The 21225-nt window shown below is 40.3% G+C and overlaps 2 protein-coding genes across 2 annotated transcripts in view; one reads left to right on the top strand and one right to left on the bottom strand.

Moving 5' to 3' along the window:
- The first annotated feature begins 3903 nt into the window (after positions 1-3903).
- Positions 3904-13878, top strand: HEMK2 (HemK methyltransferase 2, ETF1 glutamine and histone H4 lysine). The gene is made up of 6 exons (XM_083737450.1): positions 3904-4281; positions 8090-8176; positions 9333-9423; positions 10059-10142; positions 10621-10762; positions 13025-13878. The coding sequence occupies exons 1-6, from the start codon at positions 4151-4153 to the stop codon at positions 13129-13131; spliced, it is 642 nt and encodes a 213-aa protein (XP_083593576.1). The 5' UTR covers positions 3904-4150; the 3' UTR covers positions 13132-13878.
- LTN1 (listerin E3 ubiquitin protein ligase 1) overlaps positions 13519-21225 on the bottom strand; it is a 28673-nt gene continuing 20966 nt past the window's right edge. The window contains exons 21-30 of the mRNA XM_083735858.1: positions 21018-21159; positions 20049-20262; positions 19109-19346; positions 18061-18135; positions 17046-17232; positions 16180-16351; positions 15840-16060; positions 15063-15257; positions 14243-14410; positions 13519-13712 (exon numbers count right to left, since the gene is read on the bottom strand). Of these exons, the coding sequence (XP_083591984.1) occupies positions 13650-13712; positions 14243-14410; positions 15063-15257; positions 15840-16060; positions 16180-16351; positions 17046-17232; positions 18061-18135; positions 19109-19346; positions 20049-20262; positions 21018-21159 (1675 nt within the window). The 3' untranslated portion in view covers positions 13519-13649. The remainder of the gene's footprint in view (positions 13713-14242; positions 14411-15062; positions 15258-15839; positions 16061-16179; positions 16352-17045; positions 17233-18060; positions 18136-19108; positions 19347-20048; positions 20263-21017; positions 21160-21225) is intronic.

Below are 21225 nucleotides of genomic sequence, written 5' to 3'. Positions count from 1 at the left end.
GGAAACATGGCTCTGAATATTCTGGTGATACCCAGCTGTATTTCTCCATTACATCTGAGTTAGGAAAAGCTGTGGAAGCCCTGGACCAGTATCTGAATGCAGTGGTGGACTGGATGTGAGCCAGTAGGGTGGGCTGATATCCTAGAAAGGCAGAGGCCTCGTGGGTAGATGGTTCCATATCTGGAGGCCTGTTTGGGATGGGGCTGCACTCCTTCTGAAGGAGCAGGTTTATAGATATTCTTTGATCCATATTTGTCTTTAGAGGCTCCAAGTGACTTGTGGCCTTCTAGCAACTTTGGCTGGTACACCAGCTGCAACTATTCCTGGTTTAGGGTGGCATGGTCCATACATGCATTGGTAGCCTCAAAACACAATTATGGTAACACATTTTATGTGGGACTGCAATTGTGTCTGGTCTAAAAGATGCCGCTGGTGCAGAATGCAGCAGCTACTCTCTCACAGTAGCAGACTGTTGGCAATATGTATTGGTTACCAAATTGCTACCAGGCTAGGTTCAAAGTCTGTGTGTTAATTCGCAAAACCCTAAACAACTTGGGCTGAAAGTACCTTAAGGTTCCATCAGATCCCAGAATCCACTTCAAAAGAAACCAAGTATATGCACCTGTCACAGAAGATATGCACTACAGTACTTTATGCACAAGTACTATAAAGAACAATGGTGTTTGACACTGCACACTTATTGAGGGAATGCACATTAAACACAGTACTTCTGAGTAGACAAGCATAGGAATATGTTGTACTACTGTTATTCTATCTACCCAGCACAGCTTGACATTGTACTATTCAAAGAGCTAAATATTGCTGTATATTACTTTGTCTCGTGCAAGCAGAACTATCCTATTCTATTAGTCATAATCTGCTAATTGAGTATTTTTAGCGCCTAGCACAAGACCTCAGGCTTCATGCAAAATCACAAGCCTATAAAACTTCACAAATACAAGTCTGTTCTTGGCCGCTGCAATTTTCCAATGTTCTTTGTAGCAGACCTGGATTCATTTTAAATCAGCATGCATGAGCCTTTGCTGAAACTAATTTTTCCTGGCCACCCAAAAGCAAACCGAAGAATTGGACTTGATCTTCAGCCTTGGCAACAACATTATATTGGCCCACCAAGTTATTCGGCAGCATTGGTTGTTATGGTGTTACAAGAAACAGTCTGTTCTGTGTACATTCTGAAAGTGTATCTTGTGGATGTTGCATAATCTACTCATTTATTTGTTGTTATGTATATAGCACCATCAGCAGCAATTTTATTAGGCTGAAGCAGAGGGGGAGATGGGAAACAGGACCACACTATCAGGTTCCTGCTCCCTCCATCAAGTATCACCTGGCTGAGGGAAAGGTGGAAAGCAGGGCCATGTTATCTGGCTCTACCTCCCTCCATAGGCTATCACCTGGCTGCAATAGAAAGAAAAGTGAGAAGCAGTGGCATTCCATCATCTCTTTTTATCAACACCCTTTGGCTCATCTTCCTGAACTGTTTTCATTCCATCTGCTCATTAGAAGACCTACTATGTAACTTGAAGAGTTTGTGCCAGAGTTTGCAATCTCCCTTCTTGATACCTTTTGTTTTCTTTTAAATTGCAAGCTGTGGGCCAGGGATTTACTTGTTTTAATTGACCTTATATAAGTTGCTCTAGCAGTCTTTTAGCTGAAGCTGGTGTAACATGCTTTAAAATCAATTATGTGTTTTGAAAAATTGTTCATTATGCATGTGGATGGATACAGGAACCAAATTTTGCATTATGGTTCCCGAGATCAAGGGGTAGGTTTTTATTTATGTTTGGATACAAATGGGTGTCATTTTGAATCAAGATGGCAGACTGTGCCTTTGAAAACTGCACTGATTTTATTTGTTACAATTCCCAAACTATGGAGCATGAGGTTGCTTGTAAATACATAAATGTGCATAGTGCTTTACAGAATACAATAGGATAGGTCCCTATCCGAAGGATCTGCAATCAATAATCAGATACAGGGAGACAATAGAGGAAGGTGATGGAAATGGAAACAGGGATAATAATGAAAAGAATGTGTAATTATGCTTAGCTACAATAGGACCTAGGACCATGTCAAAGGCTTCACACAAAAAGGGTTTTGAAGAGGGATTGGAAGAGACTCCCATTCATTACCATGCTTTGAAATAACTGTACACTTCTCAAAAAAGTGAGAAAATGAAAAATGGAAAGGCAAAAGCAGAAAATGGCTGCTGTACATTTCTTTGTAAGAGCTGCTGCTTCTAATGCCAGAAAAAACATGCTTGCCTGTTTCAGTGTATTCAGTGGTGGGACACTTGCAGCCCTCCAGATGTTGCTGGACCACAAATTACATAATATTTGAATATTGGCTATGCCTACTACAGCTGATGGATGTGGGGAGTCCAAAATCTGGAGGACAACATGTTCCCCAGCCTGGGTGTAGGCAAAAAAAGAGCCACAACTACATAAGCATTATCTGTGTGTAGGGCAGATCCCATAACTCAAATCAAGGAAGGCATAGTTCCACATGTAGAACTCTGGGTTAAATGTGGACAGGGTTTTTCCGGTACTTCTCAGGTGGACGCCATTGCCATTATAAAAAAACAAAGGAGGCGTTCGTGCCAAGCTCTGACACCACTTTTTCTAGAAAAATAACACTGAATGTGGGTAGACTCACATAGACCATCTGGGCTACACCACCAAAGATGGCTGAAGTTGCAACCTGTGTTGACACCTGAATAGTTTGACCTGGAAAAATCACCTAGTAGTTTACAGGCAGAAATGTACTTTCCTCCTCTACCTCTTCCCCACAAAGAGGGTGGTATGGTAGTCCACGGGCTGGATTTAACTAACTAGTCCCACTCACAGAAGCACACATCCATGCAGCTCCCAGCTGTTCCTCCTGAATGCTCCCACTCTACTACTGCACTTTGTTGTAGGGCAGAGTTGTGTGTGTCTCGTGATCTGTCCTGTATTCTCTAAACTAGCTTGTTGCCCTAGGTGCGGTTGAAGAGGTACCCTGTGCTTGTACTGAAGAATCAACTGCTACTCCACCCACAAGAATGGGATTGGGGCACCAACTTGTCTTTTGGCTCAGATAGCAAAATGTCTTAGAATGGCCTGGGGTGGGGGGAGGCTATCAAAGGGGGTACAGGGCAGGCAGAAGGGAATGAAGGCAATCAGTGTGTTGCACACAGGAGCACTGCACTTTTACAGAAAAATCAGTCTTGTGGTACCTTATTTTAATTTATTGATTGATTGATTGATTGCATTCATATGCATATTGATTGATTGATTGATTGCATTCATACGCATATTTTATCCAAGAAGTTCAATACAGCATAAATTGTTCTCCCCCTCCCCAGTTAATCCCCACAACAACTCTGCGAGGTAGTTTAGATTGAGAGTCACCTGGTGAGCTTCACACACAAGTGGAAAATTGAACCCAGGGATCCTAGGTCCTAGTTAAACACCCTAACCACTATCTAAACTGAAAGAGTAAAATTTATTATAAGCTTCTGTAGATTTAAGCCCACTTTATCAGACGCATGAAGTGAAATCTTAGCTGGAAGGTGTTGGAAAAAAATGAATGATTTTGTCGGCTATCTCCCTATGCTTCCCTATAGTTAGATGCCGAAACATAAATACAACACCCTCTCTAAAATTAAAAGATCGTGACCGCCTGCCTTTGCTGCTGCCTTGTTTGGGAGAGTATGGCACGCCGCTGGCCAAAGCCACGCTAAGAATCTGGATTTCTCTGCTGGTTCCCACTCCGAGAAGCCTTCACTTCTGCCCTGGAACGTTCACACTGAACCCGGAATTTGGGCTCAGTGCGAGTTGTTTATAAATCCGGACCACAGACTTCCTTCCCAGAGGGTCCCTTCCCAGCAAGCAACGCACCGGAAGTTCCTGCTCAGCAAAGCAGCCCTTCTACGGCAAGAAGTCTATGCTCATCAGGCAGCTGACAGCTTTTTCTTTGGTCTTTCTGTGCCTCTCTAAAAGACTGTAAATATCCACCACCTCAGACGAAGGGATGTGTTTACATCCGGGACTTTTTTTTGCGGCTGCGCAGTTCCCCCCCCCTTTACCGGCCGTTACTCCCATCTTCTTAGGCGGGGCGCCGTTTGTTTAACCCTTGGCGGTGCCCCAAGATGATTCCCACTCCGTGGCATCGGCACGTGGGATCGCAGGGCCCCTTCAGCGAGGTCTACGAGCCCGCCGAAGACACTTTCCTGCTGCTGGACGCTCTGGAGAGGGACGCGGAGAAGCTGAGGAGCGGCAGGTGAGGGAGCCAATGGCAGGAGGGACGCGGGGGGGGGGGGGAGAGAGAGGATGCGCGCGCACGCAAATGGCGGCGGTGCCGGTCATTTGTACCGCCGCCCCAAGTTCCTGTCAGGAGCCTTCACCTCGCGTGCTGGTGGCGCGGCTCAGGTCTCGCAGCTCTTGCCTCTTGGCAAAAACTGAACTGGTTGACTTCGCGTGAATTTATATTAAAGGTGCTGCAGGTGGGTTACGTTCCGAGGACGTTTTAAGACAGCGGCGTGGACCTATGGAAAAAGTGCAGACCACTATAGCAGAGCTAAACTTCAAACCCAACCCACTCAAACCTCAAATTGCACGCAGTTAAACTAAAAGTGTATATCCATGCATTTGGAATTCTTTGGAGTCTGAAAACAAAGAAAAGAAATGTCTCTGTGTGTGCCTAATGTAAGGTCACAAGATTTTTTTCAATGAATCCGGGGACACTTTTCAACTTCCTGCCAGATAGATGGATTTTGTCAGGGGACTGATTTGTAAATCTGGGGGACTGTCCCTGGGAAACGGGGACGTCTGATAACCTTAGCCTAATGATGGTAAGGAGGGCATTGAACCCAGATCACAATACCCATTCCTCCACCATGGCATGGAAAAAAGCAGATTCCTTAAAAGCACTCAACACGCTTTTTTAAGGTTCATGTGTAAAATAATGTGCACAGAACAAATGTATATGGAACCACAAGCATCATGCAGGTGCATGCAGTGGCAGATGAGTTGGTTATTTTTAAAGATTTATGCCCCACCCTTGGATCACACATTCTCAAGGCATCTTACAAGAAACAGGACAACATTCACTCTTTATTTATTTATCATACAGCTGGCACGATCTTGAAGCTGGACAGATAGGATCAGGATATGCTTCTCACCAAGAGGAGCAAGGCAGTTGCGATCTCATCTTTCGGAACCTGCACATGTTTATTAGTAAGATTTGCAAGCTTCAGCTAATTTTTTCTCTCAGAGTTGTGAGAATAGTACAACCTGAGCTCCTTGGAGGAAGGGTGTGAAAGAAATGTAGTAAAAAAAACCAAACCAGGGCTCTGGCCTGTTTTGGTGCCTGAAGCAGAAAGTTTAAATGGCAGCCCTCCCACTAATCAACATGCCACAATGCACCAGAAAGTCCCACTAGAAAAAAATATTTATTTATTTTTATTAAATTTGTATAGCATTCTTCATCTGAGGTCCACAAGGTGGTTTGGAATATTAAAATACAAAAATGCATAACATAGTAACAAACAAAAACAATAACTTCCCCACACAGTTTAAAAGATCTAAGGTAGTTTAATTAGCCAAAGAATTGGCAGTAGATAAATGTTTTGCCTGGTGCCTAAAGATATGCAATGAAGGTGCCAGGGGAGGCTCTCAGGATAGCATTCCATAAACAGGAAGCCATTGCAGAAAAGGCTCATTCTCGTATTGCTACCCTCTGGACCTCTTGGGGAGGAAGAAGGGCCTCAGATGGTGATTGCAGGGTCTGGAGGGATTCATAATGGGGAAATGTGGTCCCACAGCTATTGGGATCCTGAGCCATTTAAGGCTTTATAGGACAAAACCAGCACTTTGAACTGGGCCTGGAAACTAGTGCAGTCAGGCCAGAATTGGCATCATATGCTCAAACCCAGCATTCAAAACTCCCATTGTTCTAGGCACGTTTTGCGGCAAGGAATTTCATTTGCACGAGTAGTTTCTGTTGGAATTCTGCCTGGGTCAGAGGAATGTGCCACAACGTAGGTATTCCTTGTCGACCTCCCCGCTGCTACTCCCGGCAGATAAGCAGGCGAGGTCTCGGCGATTCTTCCCAGATGTGAGAAGAACACACCGTTTCTTCTCTCTACCCTTTGGTATCCCCAGGGAGGGGAAAGAAGCAGACAGAAATCTATTTACATTCTTTATTTCTGTCTCTTACATCAGTACAGAGAAACATGTCTGCACTCAACAGCAGTGAGAATAAACTCAACCCACGTACTTCCAGTACGGGTCACATGACACACACTGAGCTAACATCCGGTGCTCAGTACAGAATGGACTGCCCCTTTGTTCCCATGGCAACAGTCACAAACATCCTGTTTGGCTTTGCAGCCACCTGCAGCTGACTGAGCTGCTAGAGCCTTTGCTTGCTGTTGCATTGGTGCTTTATGGTAACAGTTTCTGAGCTCTGGGCACAGTACTGCGCCTAAGATTTCAGATTAAAACTGCAGAGTGGAAGGAAAGGAAGATCACTTTGTGCCTCCCCACTTCCAGCCACTTTCTGAATACTGGAGAAGAGACCATCTTAAGAATATTAGGGCGGTGGGCAGGGGAAGCATGGCGTTGTTGTTGTTTTTTTGCAGTCTTCAGAAGAGGACTAGACCATGTGAAAAATGAATATAAGATTTTATCTGCAGTTCTTATTTTCAGCTTTGTATTCTTGTTATAAAAAGTGCACCTGGACATTCCATTGTTGCACCCATAACCTAAGTTTAAGGTGCCATTTATCCCCTAACTTTCATATCTCTGTTTCTAACACTGCTCAAACTGTTTTGCCCTTGTGAGCAACCTGGCCTCTGAATTCTGCACCAACTGAAGTTTCCAAACACTCTTCAGAGGCAGCCCCACATATAACACATTGCAGTAATCTAACCTAGAAGTTACCAAAGGATAGATGGTAGAAGTTAGGCTATATGTGTCCAGATAGGGGAGCAGCTGGGTCACCAGCTGAAGCTGATGGAAGGCACTCTGTGCCACCAAGGACCCCTGAGCCTCAAGAGCATTGCTGCTGTTTCAAGGAGCCTTGAAAGTAGAATTTCCTGATGACTTGTGCCCCATGGATCAGATGTGCCTGTCTCTCACACTGCCGCTTCTAATAGCACCCAAAAACATACCACCTTACTTTATTTCCTTGTAGGGCCTTGCCAAACCTGTTATGTCATAATCTATAGTGTTTTGTTCCAACGTATTGGCTTTAGTTGCAGTAAGGATTGTGAGCAGTTTCTGCTGAAAGGAGTTCAATCAGCCTTGTGGCAAGATCTTTCTCAGTAGTAGTACTTGAGACTCCCTTTTTAAAGTAGTGTTGCCAAGGGATGAATCTGAAACCTTATATACACAAAATATGCTCTGTTAGAACTATGGCTGTAGTCCAGCTTGATATCTAGGATATACTTGTCCTATAGTTATGACAGTTAACTGTGCTTAAGTGTGTCTGTGTTTCCCAACCATGTGCCTCCAGCTGTTTTTGAACTACAACTCCCATCATCCCTAGCAAGATTTTATCTGGACTAGCAAGACCAGTGGCAAGGGATGATGGGAATTGTAGTCCAAAAACAGCTGGAGGCACAAGGTTGGGAAACACTGGTCTAGAGCAAACATTCATTTGCAGGATGACCCACTAGTTTTGAGGCAAAACTAGAATACGTACTGGCATTTACAGATGGAAAATATATAAAGAACTTAGGCTTACAGATTGTTTTGAAAGGCCATCATTAGACTGGATAAGTGCATTTCAAATAGGATTTACTAGTTTAAAAAATCAGAAGTTGAAAACTACATGGAAAATGAATTTAATCTCTTTAAAAATCAAGCTTATTAATTTATAAAAATAGAACTTAAGCTTCTTAGTGGGTATAGTCATTCCATTTAAAGTAAAGCTTACAGTGGATAATATTAATCTCTTTTTTTCTGCAGAAAAATACATTGTATCCAGATATTTTTAAGATATGCAGTCACTGTCTGAATAGTTTATAGCGGCACAGCCCTCGTTAATCTCATTGCACCCTTATTTTTATGTCTAAAATGTTTAGCATTGAGATCTGCCTTGAAGTAGGATCTGGATCTGGAGTAGTTTCAACATTTTTGGCTTCAATTGCTGGACCCAAAGCGTTATACTTGTAAGTATTTATATGTTATTTTAAATTGTATTGTAGGATAAGTAAAGGCAGGGTGCATATGATTATTTAAATGTACCCCACACCCCTAGATCACAAAAATATTACCATGAATTGCACTTCAGTGGCCTTTTAATTAGGTTGTATACTATAGTGGTTTTTTAAAAAAACACCTTTGGGCATAAATATGTGAAGTGTAATTAAAGTTATGGGAATGTATATTTGATGCCAGTGGATCCTTCCTACAGTAGACCAGTTGGGTGAAAGATGCAAAGGTTGAAGCTAATACTATACATCTCCCAACTCTATGCAGCTAATTACAGTGGTACCTCGCAAGACAAATGCCTCAGAAGACGAAAAACTCGCAAGACGAAAGAGTTTTTCATTTTTTGAGTTGCTTCGCAAGACGATTTTCCCTATGGGCTTGCTTTGCAAAACGAAAACGTCTTGCGAGTTTGTTTCCTTTTTTCTGAAAGCCGCTTGAAGAGGTGCAGCTGCGACGGACCGTGCTTCGCAAGATGAAAAACTGCACAAGACGAAAAGACTCGCGGAACGAATTAATTTCGTCTAGCGAGGCATCACTGTACTTGGTTCAGATATCACACCAAATCACGGTTCATTTTAGCAGTATTTTAGAACCTAAACCATTGAGTTTCCAAATGCATTAGAAGCAAACTATGCTTTAGACCTCTTTATCTGCTTTAGTATTCCATCCTTCCAGGACTTTGCTTCAAAGACTTATTTCTGTATTTCTGGGGTAGCCGTGCCTGGAGATGTTTACATGCTGTGCCAAATCATAAACTTCATTCACCATAGTTTTTATGGTCTCTGAACTGAGCCAGTATGTTGCATGGAAGTCCATGGTTAATCTTGGTTTAATAAAAGTTACCAGTATTCTTTCTTTCTAAGCTTGGGTGGCGCAAAAATCCCTGCAGTCAGAGCAGATAGGGATATTTGAATTGTTATGCCTAACATGGTATCTTAATTGTTGCCAACTACAAGAGAATACTCTTATAAGGAACTGCAACCTATGGGTATTTATTTGTATCACATTGTGAGAGTTTTAATATCACCTTATCTAAAAGATATTTAATGTCCAGTTACCTTGGTTGACAAAACATTGCTTGTTTTAACTGAAATACAGCTCATTTGCTTATAGGTGTACCGATATCAACCCTCTGGCAGGTCTGTGCACTGTCGAAACAGCCATACATAATAATGTTGACATTCAGCCCATAATTACTGATCTGGTGAGATTCAAATTATAACTCATCCATTTGATAGATAATACTGCATACTTTCATAATACCAAACACTTCACTGTGATGTGCTGATATAGCACTTTGAGTTTATATTGGTTAATGAATTAGCTTTTTTGCAGTATTTATAGGCTATTGGTTTTTTACTAGTGACTTATGTTTGTAAATTTTAATGGTACTGTTATTATTGTGAGCTACTTCCATTTCAACATTGTTGCTTGAAAAGCAGAACACAAATATTAAATCAGATCAAGTTATAAAATGTTAATCCTTTTAATACAGAGGTACCTTTTTCACTTCCTTTGGAAAATAATTGTAGCAAAACTATCCTCATCCAGTAATTTGGTGAGTTAATTGAAAACAACATGGTTTTTTGGTTTTGACCTTTTCTTGGAGCATAAAGGCAATGAGAAAGCTTTTAGATTGATAACCAGTCTTTTAATAAGATGTCAGTCTTCTGTGACCTAACTGAAGGTCATGTGCTAAAGTTGAAACAAACTGGAATAGATGTAACTTCGCCCCTGCCCCAAATTCTTTACTAAATCGTATTTTACACAAGCAGGCTTGGAGAAGTTTGTTGGAGAATAAAAGTTGTGTTAATTTATTTTACGTCAACTTATGTCTAGGTAACAGCATTGTTGCCACGATTGCATGGGAAAGTGGATGTACTGCTATTTAACCCACCTTATGTAGTAACCCCTTCTGCTGAGGTATGTATGCATTTGAGAAAATAGTTTATCAACCTGTTGCAGTTGGGTAGCAGTTGTTACCCATTGCATATGTTGAATTTCACTTGTCTGAAAATTTCAATTCAACTGTAGCATTTCCTAAATCTGTTTTCGCTATTAACTAGCTAATCTTGTCAAGTATTTCTGTCTTCCATTATTACTACTGTTAAGAAATTTGCACATGCATTTTCTGGATACTTGCAGCCTGATCTTATCTCAGTCACCCTTGTGTTGAATGGAGCTCTGCTTAGGTTTGCAGACTTCATATCCTGATGATTCTTCAGTAATAATAGACAGAGTAAGGCCATCTTGCTTTAAAAAACAAGTATGTGTGACTTAGATAATTGATTGAATTCAAATGTGTTTGACTTCACTCATTGCAAAGGTCATCTTGTTTTTATTTTGTCTAAAATGCTGCATGGTATATCAAAGTGCAATTTTCCTTTTTCATTTATTCTAGATTCACAGTCATGGAATAGAGGCAGCATGGGCTGGAGGTAAAAATGGCAGAGAAGTTATGGACAGGCTCTTTCCACTGGTGTCAGACTTGCTTTCAGCTAGAGGATTATTTTACTTAGTTGCAATTAAAGAAAATGATCCAGGTTAGCAATACTTCTGTTCTCTTCCCCCCCCCCCCTTTAAACTTAAGGAGTTTACACTGAAACACTTGGCAAATATCCTAAAAACAGTTTGGCTAGTCTTTACTTTTTGCATTAAATCTTTTCAGAGAGAGGCATGCTTTAGAATAATTTTGTAATTCATTTGAATGAGTATTGGAGACAATTTTATGCCAAACTGGATTCAGCCACTCCTATGATGCCTTATACAGTGGTGCCTCGCAAGACGAAAAACACGCAAGACGAAAGGGTTTTCCGTTTTTTGAGTCGTTCCGCAAGACGAATTTCCCTATGGGCTTGCTTCGCAAGACGAAACGTCTTGCGAGTTCTTGCGAGTTTGTTTCCTTTTTCTTAAAGCCGCTAATAGCCGTGCTTCGCAAGACGAAAAAACCGCAAGACGAAGAGACTCGCAGAACGGATTAATTTCGTCTTGCGAAGCACCACTGTATGAGCTGTATACATCTTGTATGATCTGTCTAGTATTCAGCTACTGCTAGTGAAAGCCCTTGCGGAGAACAAAGAATCCCCCTTCATACCATATTCATATGAATGAATTCCATATGATGAAGGGAAAGTGGGACCCCATCCTAGGTGTTCTGTGCTGGGCCAGCCTTACCCCGATGCTTATGCATTTAATGTGAATGGCTGCAAAGGTATATCTCATGCATAGATCCACACTCAATTCTGAGTGGATTCTGAGGCTGTCCCAGCACAGAACATTGAGGATACAACTTCCCTTTCATCACATGAACCTTCTTCACCTGCATGGGGCTAGAATGACCATCTTATTTCCTCTAAAAGCCATTTAGCCTCAGGCTTGGATGCTAAATGGGACTACCCAAAAATAAGGTAGACACTTTTACATATTAAGGGGGAGCTCCTTTGGGATGCAGAAATACGTAAATTAAAATTAAAAAAATTAAGTCCCAAATATGTCTAAAGAATGTTGAGGGCAACAGTGGGGGGAAGGAAAGAAAAAAACCTGCTTGGGGCTTTAACATAGGCAAGGAGGACCTGTGGCTCTTTAGTTGTTGTTAGTCTTCCAGCTCCCAGAATTCCTGACCAGTGACCATCCTAGCTGGGACTGTTGGAGACCAAGAACAACTGGAAGGCCACATGCCTCCCCTAACATCTTGCAGTAGGTATTCTGGAGGATTCGGGTCACCAGAGGGACCTGTGCCATGAGGTTACGCTTCCTTTTTTGCACTTTACCAAGATTTTTCAGGAAGAGAAATAAAAAGGTCACACGTACTCTTTCCCATTCTTCCAAAACCTTTCTTGCTTCTATCAATGCATAGGACACTTGAGTTTAGGGCTAGCTAGCCCCCAACCTAAATCCTTTAACACCATATAGTAAAGGCGACACAAGGTGACAGGAAGATAGGGAAGAAAAAAGGGTCATACAATTTCCATTTCTGGTTCCAAAAAGTCACCCACTCCAGTTGCACTCTGAGCTCCAAACAGAGATTAATCTGTTTCAAGCTGTAGCTGTAAACAGCAATATTTCTGTTAAGGCAGGCATCCCCAAACTCAGCCCTCCAGCTGTTTTGGGACTGCAATTCCCACCATCCCTCACCACAACTAGGGATAATGGGAGTTGTAGTCCCAAAACATCTGGAGGGCCAAGTTTGGGGATGCCTGTGTTAGGGGCTGCAACATTTCCTTGTGACTCATCACATGCCTATTACTGCTTAGTCATGTAATGCTTGCTGTAGAATGGATTAGTGATCCATTTTTGCCCAGAGTTTCTACATCTATTTACAGGTGGCATACAGGTGAGTCAGAGGCTGCTATAATTGAATGTTCAGTAAATGTGAATCATGGAGTAGCAAAGGAACAGCTTTTTTCGGTTGAGAGCCAAACTGAGACTAGGTTGGCAGTGAATAATTATTATTCATTTTTTTTAATAGCCAAGTGTGTAGCTCTTAAAATGAGAGAACCTTGGAAATGATAGGTAAGTGAGCCTTACACTGGTCAGGAATAAGGAGTTAAGAACCTTGCTTAGTTTTGTTCTATATCTGGTCTCACGGCAGTGCTGGTAATCTAGTATCAGCTTTCTACAGGTTTTTCTCTTTACCAATAGGCAGGAAATCTAGCTGGGTGGATTGTGTTTGTGTATGGTTTTTTTGTTTTTGTTTTTTTGCAAAATTAATGCTGAAATAAATTTGAAGATAATTTTGGCTGATAGAAGGCTAGGACCCATCTGTTGCTTTAAACTGAGCTGTGATTTCTCATTTGTAATTGCAGATGAAATTATCAAAATATTGCAAAAATATGGCTTAAAAGGCACCAGAGTACTTTCCAGACAAGCAGGAAGAGAAAATCTCTCGGTACTTAAATTTTACAAGTCCTGAAGACTACCTGTTAAACAAAAACTACTCTGGGATAAAGGTTGCACAAAAGACAATAATACTTGATCCTGTATTATTTTTTTCTCACAACAAAGACAAGTTCTTTTGATCAGGACTGAATTTCTTGAACAGAAATTTTGGAGGGTATGGTGTGCACGTACGCCATGGAAGGCGAGGGGGCTCCATGTCCTCTTTTTTGCTCTTCAAAATATGGCACCCCTAGTATGCACAGCATTGCACTGGTGGTGTTCTCGTCTCTGGAAATGGAATTAACCAAAGCACAGAAGCTGAGGCTTTACATACCATCAGTTTTTGCCTGAGACGTCAGAATGCCTTGCTTTAATATATATAGTAATAATAAATAATTATTAATATAAAAGCCATATACAATTTGTATGATACCCTGATCAAACAACTTGAGATTTTTATTTGTAAATAAAGCTAAAATTAGCGTTTCACAGCTAAATCCAACTGTGGCTGTTGATTTTCTTTGAGAAATTCACTGAAGCAGAGAAGTCATTTCAAAAGAAGGTCTCCCGACAAAGCGGACAGGTGGATTTGTTACTAGATGTAAACCATTTGTACTGAAAGAATACAAAAAAAAGAGTATTAAAAGCAGATTTGACATACATTTTACGTTAAATGTAAGGTTGCTAGATGAACAAGTTTTATTTATGTCTTAAATAGTTGAGTAACTATCACATGTGTGACTTCTGTGAAAATTAAAATGAAAGCCATTTCTAAAGCCTATTATTCAACGAAGTTTTTTGCCCATTTGGGTGCTTAAGGTCTTAATTGTCATATTCTAAGGCTTACTACCATGGGCAGATTTCCTGTATGAGCATACTACACTAATATGTCCTAGTCTTTCAGTTTTCAAGAATGTCGGCTGCATAATTTCCCAAGAGTGATAATTAGTTTACAATGCAGTATAGAAGTAAACTGTATTTTCTTAAGGGAAAGACTTGCTACTCATTACAGGAGGATTTATCCTCTCAATTTTACTGAAACTCAACTAGTTTTGTGGATTTGACTACTCCTAAAGCCACTGAAGCTTTCTGTGTCTTCTTTTATTTAAAACTTAGTTCAGAATTTGTCTATTCCATGTACTTACCAGACAGGCTGAATGAAACTTTTTCTTGCATGTTCTGCAAGCTTTTTTAGGGAGAGAGTAGTTAGAGCCATGTATGACTGAGAAACAGATCATACAGTCTTCAACACCCTCAAAGCGTTTATCCACATTGTTTTTCCATAATGCTAAGCCTTCCATTATACTTCCGTTCTAAAAGAAAATAAGTTGTCTCAGGAATCAATAATTCATTATTTCAAGTTTGTCTTTAGAGTATTTCACTTCTCATACTGGTTCACAGTCCTTTCAACTATTTTACAAGGAAGTTATACCATATCTTGAAAGTTTTTTTAAAGCATGGTGTCCCACCATTAATGCTGTCTACTACATAATAAAGTACTCCACTGTATCTGGTGACCATTTAGTTCTGTTGCTATAGTTTTAGCAAGAGTTGTTTTCCATAGATCAGAATCTGCCAAGCATACATTTTACTTAATAGCTATACTACACAACTCTCTTTCTTCTAAAAAAGAACAGGAATTTTGACTGAAGCAGATGCCATTTCAATGGCAAGGGCTTTTGGGAGTGCAGATCTGACTGGATCCATGTTTGGAAAGTACTTCTCCCTGCTCAGTTCGGGACTGAACGTTTTTTGCAAATGCAAATTCAGGAGGAGGCAATTTTGGTACCCATGCAGATAGCTTTCAGACTGAAGGTTATATTGAGCTAGACAGTATGGAGCTGTCCAATGGTGAGCAGCTGCCCTGCTATTCTGCACCCACTTGCTGTTCAGAGCAGACCTAACCTGTGGATGATAATACATGGCAAGGACTGAACCATCATGGTACTTTTAAGTGACACATACCTGATGAGTGAGATATGTGCTCAACTGTAGCATCCAATTGCGCCATTGCTGCACTGCTACACCAACTCTCTTTCCACTCTCAACAGTTATGGAACCCAGGGGGTAATTTGGAGGAAGTTGTATTATCAGTTCAATGAATATATCATCAACTGAGTAGATAGCAATGACTTCTCGCGTAGCAGATCGAGCCTTTACCTGTGGAAAAACAAATCCATAGCAGGCAGAATACTTGTCAAAAAGGCATATAGCAGATAATTTGGAATGCACCTAAAAGATATACACTTGTAAAGTGTACTTGCAATATACTTCTATTCTTCACCCCACTGAAATATGTGCAACGTTTTTAACTGTGACCAGAACAGAGACACTGAAAATGACTGCTTTATAGAAGAGATCTGCCCCGGAAATGACAGCACAATATCTGCAACATTTAAGAGCACAAATATCTTTGATTCTTTTTCTATTTAATAAGCAGAAGTAACAATCCTGGAATAGTTCTTTGTGCTCCCACAAATATCACAAGGCATTTCCAGACATTAATTTGTTGAGGGATTGATATTAACTGAAGTATCTCATACAGTCTCTAAATTATAGAATAATACATAGACTGCAGGTGATCACTGCCCTAATTCAGAGCACTATATATGCACAAACCTGTTTTCCAGAAACAACCTTAGATAAAGTGCTTCTGATTGAACACTCGATGGTAATTTACTTTCTACAGTATCAAACTTGTCAAAGAATGAAATAAATTTATGTAGATAAGATCATACTAACCATCATTCCATTAAACAACTGTGTACTGGTCTGCACTGAAGATATTTCTTGTAAAGAAAGTACACTGCTGACGTATTTGCTTGTAAATTTATCCACAGTGTTGAAGACTCGTTTCTCGCAGCTATTCCACCAAAGACGAACCATGGCTGGCAAATCTTTTAATGTCATACAGTAAACAGAACATGCCAAATGAGGGATGTGGGAAGACAGCGATGAGGTGTCTGGATAACAAATGGGGGAAGTGGTTTGTTAATAAGAACAGTTAAATTACATCTCCACAGTTGTTTCACACAATGAAAGAAATTCAATGTCAATTAAAGCTAAAACTATTTGGACTGACCTTTGACGTCTAAGTCAAGCTCCTCAGTAAAGTACGTTTTTACATCCTTACTTGGGAGTTCAGCTGTTGATCCTGGGAAGGCTGGATTTTCTGGCATAAGCCTGAACAGGTGATACAATAGTTTATTCAAACTCTTAGTTCTTCGGAGATATTGTGAGTAAAGAGCTCGCAGCTGGTGGTGAAACCATACAAAAATTATTCCCAATAAAATCTGTTCTCAGAAGCATTAAAACTGAAGGAATGTATACAGTGGGAGTATGAAAAGGCTTGGTGGAATTCACAGCAGATTAGACAAGACTGTTTCTATACAAAGCCTTAATATGTACTTGCAAGGAAATTAATGGTAATGCATTGGTCAAACTATTTTAAAAAATAAGATACAACATCACAAATACATATTTCTATGGAGCAATTTAGCAATGCCATATCCTGGTAAGATTGCCTTGGGTTTCATGTTGCCAGGTATGAAACATACCCTATGTGCTTCCAAGTCTTTCCTTCTTACAGCCAGATGCTACAAGACAATATCATTTATCCAAACTGGCATGAGAACAACCATAACCCTTGTTCAGATATATGAAAGTACCTTTTCCCTACTGACAAAAATGACTTGGGAATACTAGTAAAATGGATAGTGGAACACCATATGACAGCTATTTTGAAGCTCCAAGTTCTGGGCAAAAGGATTTGAAATGCTTTTATTTGTACTAATGGTTTTCAAGCAAAAGGCTTGATTATTTCCTACTGCTGTGGATTAGGAATAACTGAACACAGCTGAATTCATTTGTCAGTAGAAGGATGTGGAGACGTACATGGGTATATGTTTGTCACAGGGTGAGGAGATAAAGAGAAGCCCTTTAATTCACCTGAGAAGATGCTGCCTTGAAGAAAGTTAGTATCAATTTCCAGGTGAGGAGGTATCCCAAAACAAGGCAAAACTCATCACTTAGTGGTTGAATAACTGCAAACTCTCCAACTGGAATGCCTTCTAGGATGTTTTCCAGTAACTCCTCCTGAGTGGCAAGCACAGTCATAAGAGCTGCTGGTGGGGACCTAAAGTCAGGGCAGCAAAGGTGTTATTTATTACACTCAGACCAGTTTCCATTGTACCAAACATGTAAGCACATTAATCAATGCCATGTTATCTCAAGCACCTCAATGGAGGACTTTTTTTCCAGGAGAATTTCATTTTATTTTCATTTCCTTGATGCCAACACCTAGAATGTGCTACCAGGTGCTACCAAGGTGACAAAGAACTTCTTCCAGATCTAACTATGTGACTTGGGAGTTAAACCTGCCCTACTGAACAAGCCCAGAGCAAGGAGCAAAAAGATCTAGACAGAAATCAAACAATTGGCTACTCCCAAGGCAGAATCGCTGCTTAAAATTGTGAATGAGTTACCCACTTTAAAGGCTAGCTTGCCCTACTTAGAACGCCATGATAGCTATATACCACCCCCAGGAGTGGAGGTCTGTGAGTCCTCAACACAGAGGTTCAATGGCAGGAGACAGTTATCGCCCTCACATTGTGTTTGTAGGCTTCCCATAGGCATCTGGTTGGCTATGAGAGATGGGATGCTGGACCAGATGAGACTATGGTCTGATCCAACAAGGTTCTTACGTCCCTAACTGTGAAGACATCAGGAAGAAGAGAACAAACATGGAACATTACTCTTTCCCAGTTCTTTGGGAGTGTACCTTCTGCAACTATGTGACAGCTCCTGAGGCACGTGTATACACACAAACACAATATTGAGGATCACAGGTGCATCTTCCCACTTAAGCCTTGAAAGTCCAAGTCTGGCAAGTGGTTGGAACATTTTAACATTCTACTATGATAGGCAATTGCTTCGTTCATTATATAAATAAAATGAAACGTACAATGATAGCTCCTCCTCTTCATCACCATAGGATTTGAGATCCTCGTCGTCAAATTTAGGCAAGTCAGACATTAACCTGGGATTTAGAAAAATTAAAAAACAGTGTTTATATCCATATTTTTAAGGCCCAACATTATCTGTTCTGAAAAGGATTTAAACATCGGATATTACTAGCAAGTAAACACACCATTATGTTTTGGAATCATCCGTTTACAGAGGTGATACAAAGAAATAGTTTGCATCATTACCCTCATCCTCAGTATTAACCCTTATTATATTTAGTGCCTGACAAAATAAATATAAGGGACAATTTACAGTGGTGCCCCGCAAGACGAAAGGGTTTTTCGTTTTTTGCGTCGCTTCGCTAGACGAATTTCCCTATGGGCTTGCTTCGCAAGACGAAACGTCTTGTGAGTTCTTGCGAGTTTTTTTCCTTTTTCTTAAAGCCGCTAAGCTGTTAACAGCCGCTAAGCCGTTAAGCCGCTAATAGCCACTAATAGCCGTGCTTCGCAAGACGAAAAAACCGCTAGACGAAGAGACTCGCGGAACGGATTAATTTCATCTTGCGAGGCACCACTGTAATACAATATAAGACAATATTTCAAAACTGGAGAAGATGGAAGGCCAGAGGGGTGAAAGAGACTCTGCATTCATCCCTTTGCTCTCCCTCTTCCTCTATGCCCCCTTGGTAAGTCTCCTTATTCGGAATCAGTAGAGCAATCTAGCAGATGCCCACAGGACAATAGTGGTCACCAATCCCTCTGAGAGGAGGCCAATACCATTTAGTGTAGGAGCTTCCTGGTGGACTTGATGCAGAAATAAGAGTTAGTCAGTGTGCCTTTCATCTTCAAGGCAGACCTAGAAATCAAGAAGCCCTACACAGGCTCCAGGTTGGAAAGACTGAACCTTTCAAAGTAATGTGAGCACCTTGAACTAAGCCCAGTAATGAACTGGCAATTGGTTATGCTAATATGTTCCTTGGTCTATTTCTAAATACATATTCTATGCTATAACAAGATCAAAGTGCATGTGTGGAGGGGATAACTTACTTATTTAACATGTGGTAGACTGTGATTTGAACAGGTCTAGCTCTGAAGAGCAGCATTGGAGAAAAAGTATTTAACAAGGTTTGTAGTTTATCAGGGAGATTTGTCTTCTGACCAGCAACAAATTTGGCAGGAATTTTGTGGTTCAATAACTGATCCTTTGAAATGTACATTAAAGCTTTCCCCAAAGATTTCAACATGAAATTCTGAAATGATGTTTCCAATGCATCTTTTTCTTTTCCTGTTCAGAAAAGAGAATTCACATTTTTAATTCATCTTAGCAAGTTTACATTATAGAATTATTAGTTCTCCTGGAAAACTATTCAAAAATGTAACATACAAATGTGATATTGTACTCTTAAAGGACTCCTCCGATTTATTGACAACTCAACTTGATTTGCACACATAAAGCTTATGTGGTAGTTAGACTACGTTTGGTCTTAACTGAGCATTCATCCTGATTTCCTTGCTAACATCTTTCCATTAAGAATTTGTTCATCCCATAATGTTCAGTATTTTTCCCATTCAATTTCCTAACCAAAAAATATATATTAAAAAATTGATTCCTTGTGGCAGAATGTTTTAATCTACTTTAACTGTATAAACCTAATTTCCAGTATGCCCTTGAATCCCTCCAGAAAAACAGTGCCAGTCTGGAAGCACCCAGCACACTAAATTTACATGCTTTCCTGAATGGATTGCAAAAAGTGAAGTATTTCCAGAGCACTGCTGAAAGTCTCATTTTTTATCAATGAGCTTAATAGCCTAACCAGGTGAACAGACCACCATAGTACACAAACAGAACAGTGTTGGACACTGAAAAGTTCTGTATTTCTAAGACTGTTAGATAAAACTGCAATCTTAAGATGCAGTAAAGCAGAGTGTCCAAAAGATTAGTTACTTTTCCATATTATATTGTACACTTATCATTTGCCAGACTTACTTGTAATTTTTACCAGCAAAGATAAAAGTAAACTATGAATGCCTTCAGAAAAGAATTCCTGCCATTCAGCCATGAGGTTTGGTGGAAGTTTTTCAGTGATTTCAGGAGTTGCTGCCTGGAAAAAAGCACTCGAGGCAGCACTCAAGTCGCAGCTGACACAGGCAAACACTTGCACAAGGGCAACAGGAAAGACTGCCTGGCTGTCACTTGTTGTCTGGAAAAGAAAGAAGAACACCAGGATGGGCTTTATTTTTCCTTTTTAAAAACAACAACAAAAAACCAGGAATTTTAATAACACCCATTCAAATAATAATTTTAATCTAAAAGTTACGCATTTTCTTAAAAGTTTAATGACAACAAACCCTTCTATAACAAATCAAAGCAGTTTCGTTAAGTATGAAAATAGATTCCAATAGTCTTTTCTCTCTCTAATGATAAAGAGAATGGCAGGATCTATCTGTTGGTAAGAGTTTGGTAAGAGATTGTAGGGGTTTAGAGCCTCGTGGTCCCTTTTTCCAACTCTACAATTCTACGATTCTATGTTCTATATTTCTTCTTTTACCCTCATTTTGACATGATTCTTGTTCCACATTTTTATCCATACCTCTTTGTACAAGGTCAGGTGTAACATTTATCAGTTAAGCATATTTTAGCAAAATAAACTACCAGTTATATTTTGTTGAACATGTTGTGGAACTGGTGCAAGGGACTAGATTGAGCTCAGATAATCTTACATGTGTTCTGAAATTTTTGCTTCGTAGAAGTTCAAAACATTTACTGTAGCCAATTTTACAGTAAAACCATACAATAATATTACTTAAGTTTACATGATAGGCTGTTGCCGCATATTTTAAATTTCTCAAAGGCAGGAACTGCCACCCAGTGGATTCACAAAGAAAAATATCTGCACTCTCAAGACTTCATGCAGAGGCCTTAATATCATTCCTTACATTTAAGTTTGCTTCTTACCTCTAACCAGGCCAGCATGGAACACATGACAAAATCCCACTCACTCTCCAGCAAAGAGGAAGGATCATTCAGCAACAAAGAAATAAACCGGATCATCTCTATGTTCAAGCCAAGCACCTGTGGGCTTCCTTCCCGTAGATTGCTGGGGGGCAGGGAGGAAAATTACAAAACAGAAAATTAATCAGGCAGCAGATTTTGTAAAGTATTT

Source organism: Podarcis gaigeae, assembly GCF_964106915.1.
Source record: "Podarcis gaigeae genome assembly, chromosome: 4".
In the NCBI taxonomy this organism is placed as follows: Eukaryota; Metazoa; Chordata; class Lepidosauria; order Squamata; family Lacertidae; genus Podarcis; species Podarcis gaigeae.
This window is presented reverse-complemented; position numbering and strand designations above follow the sequence as displayed.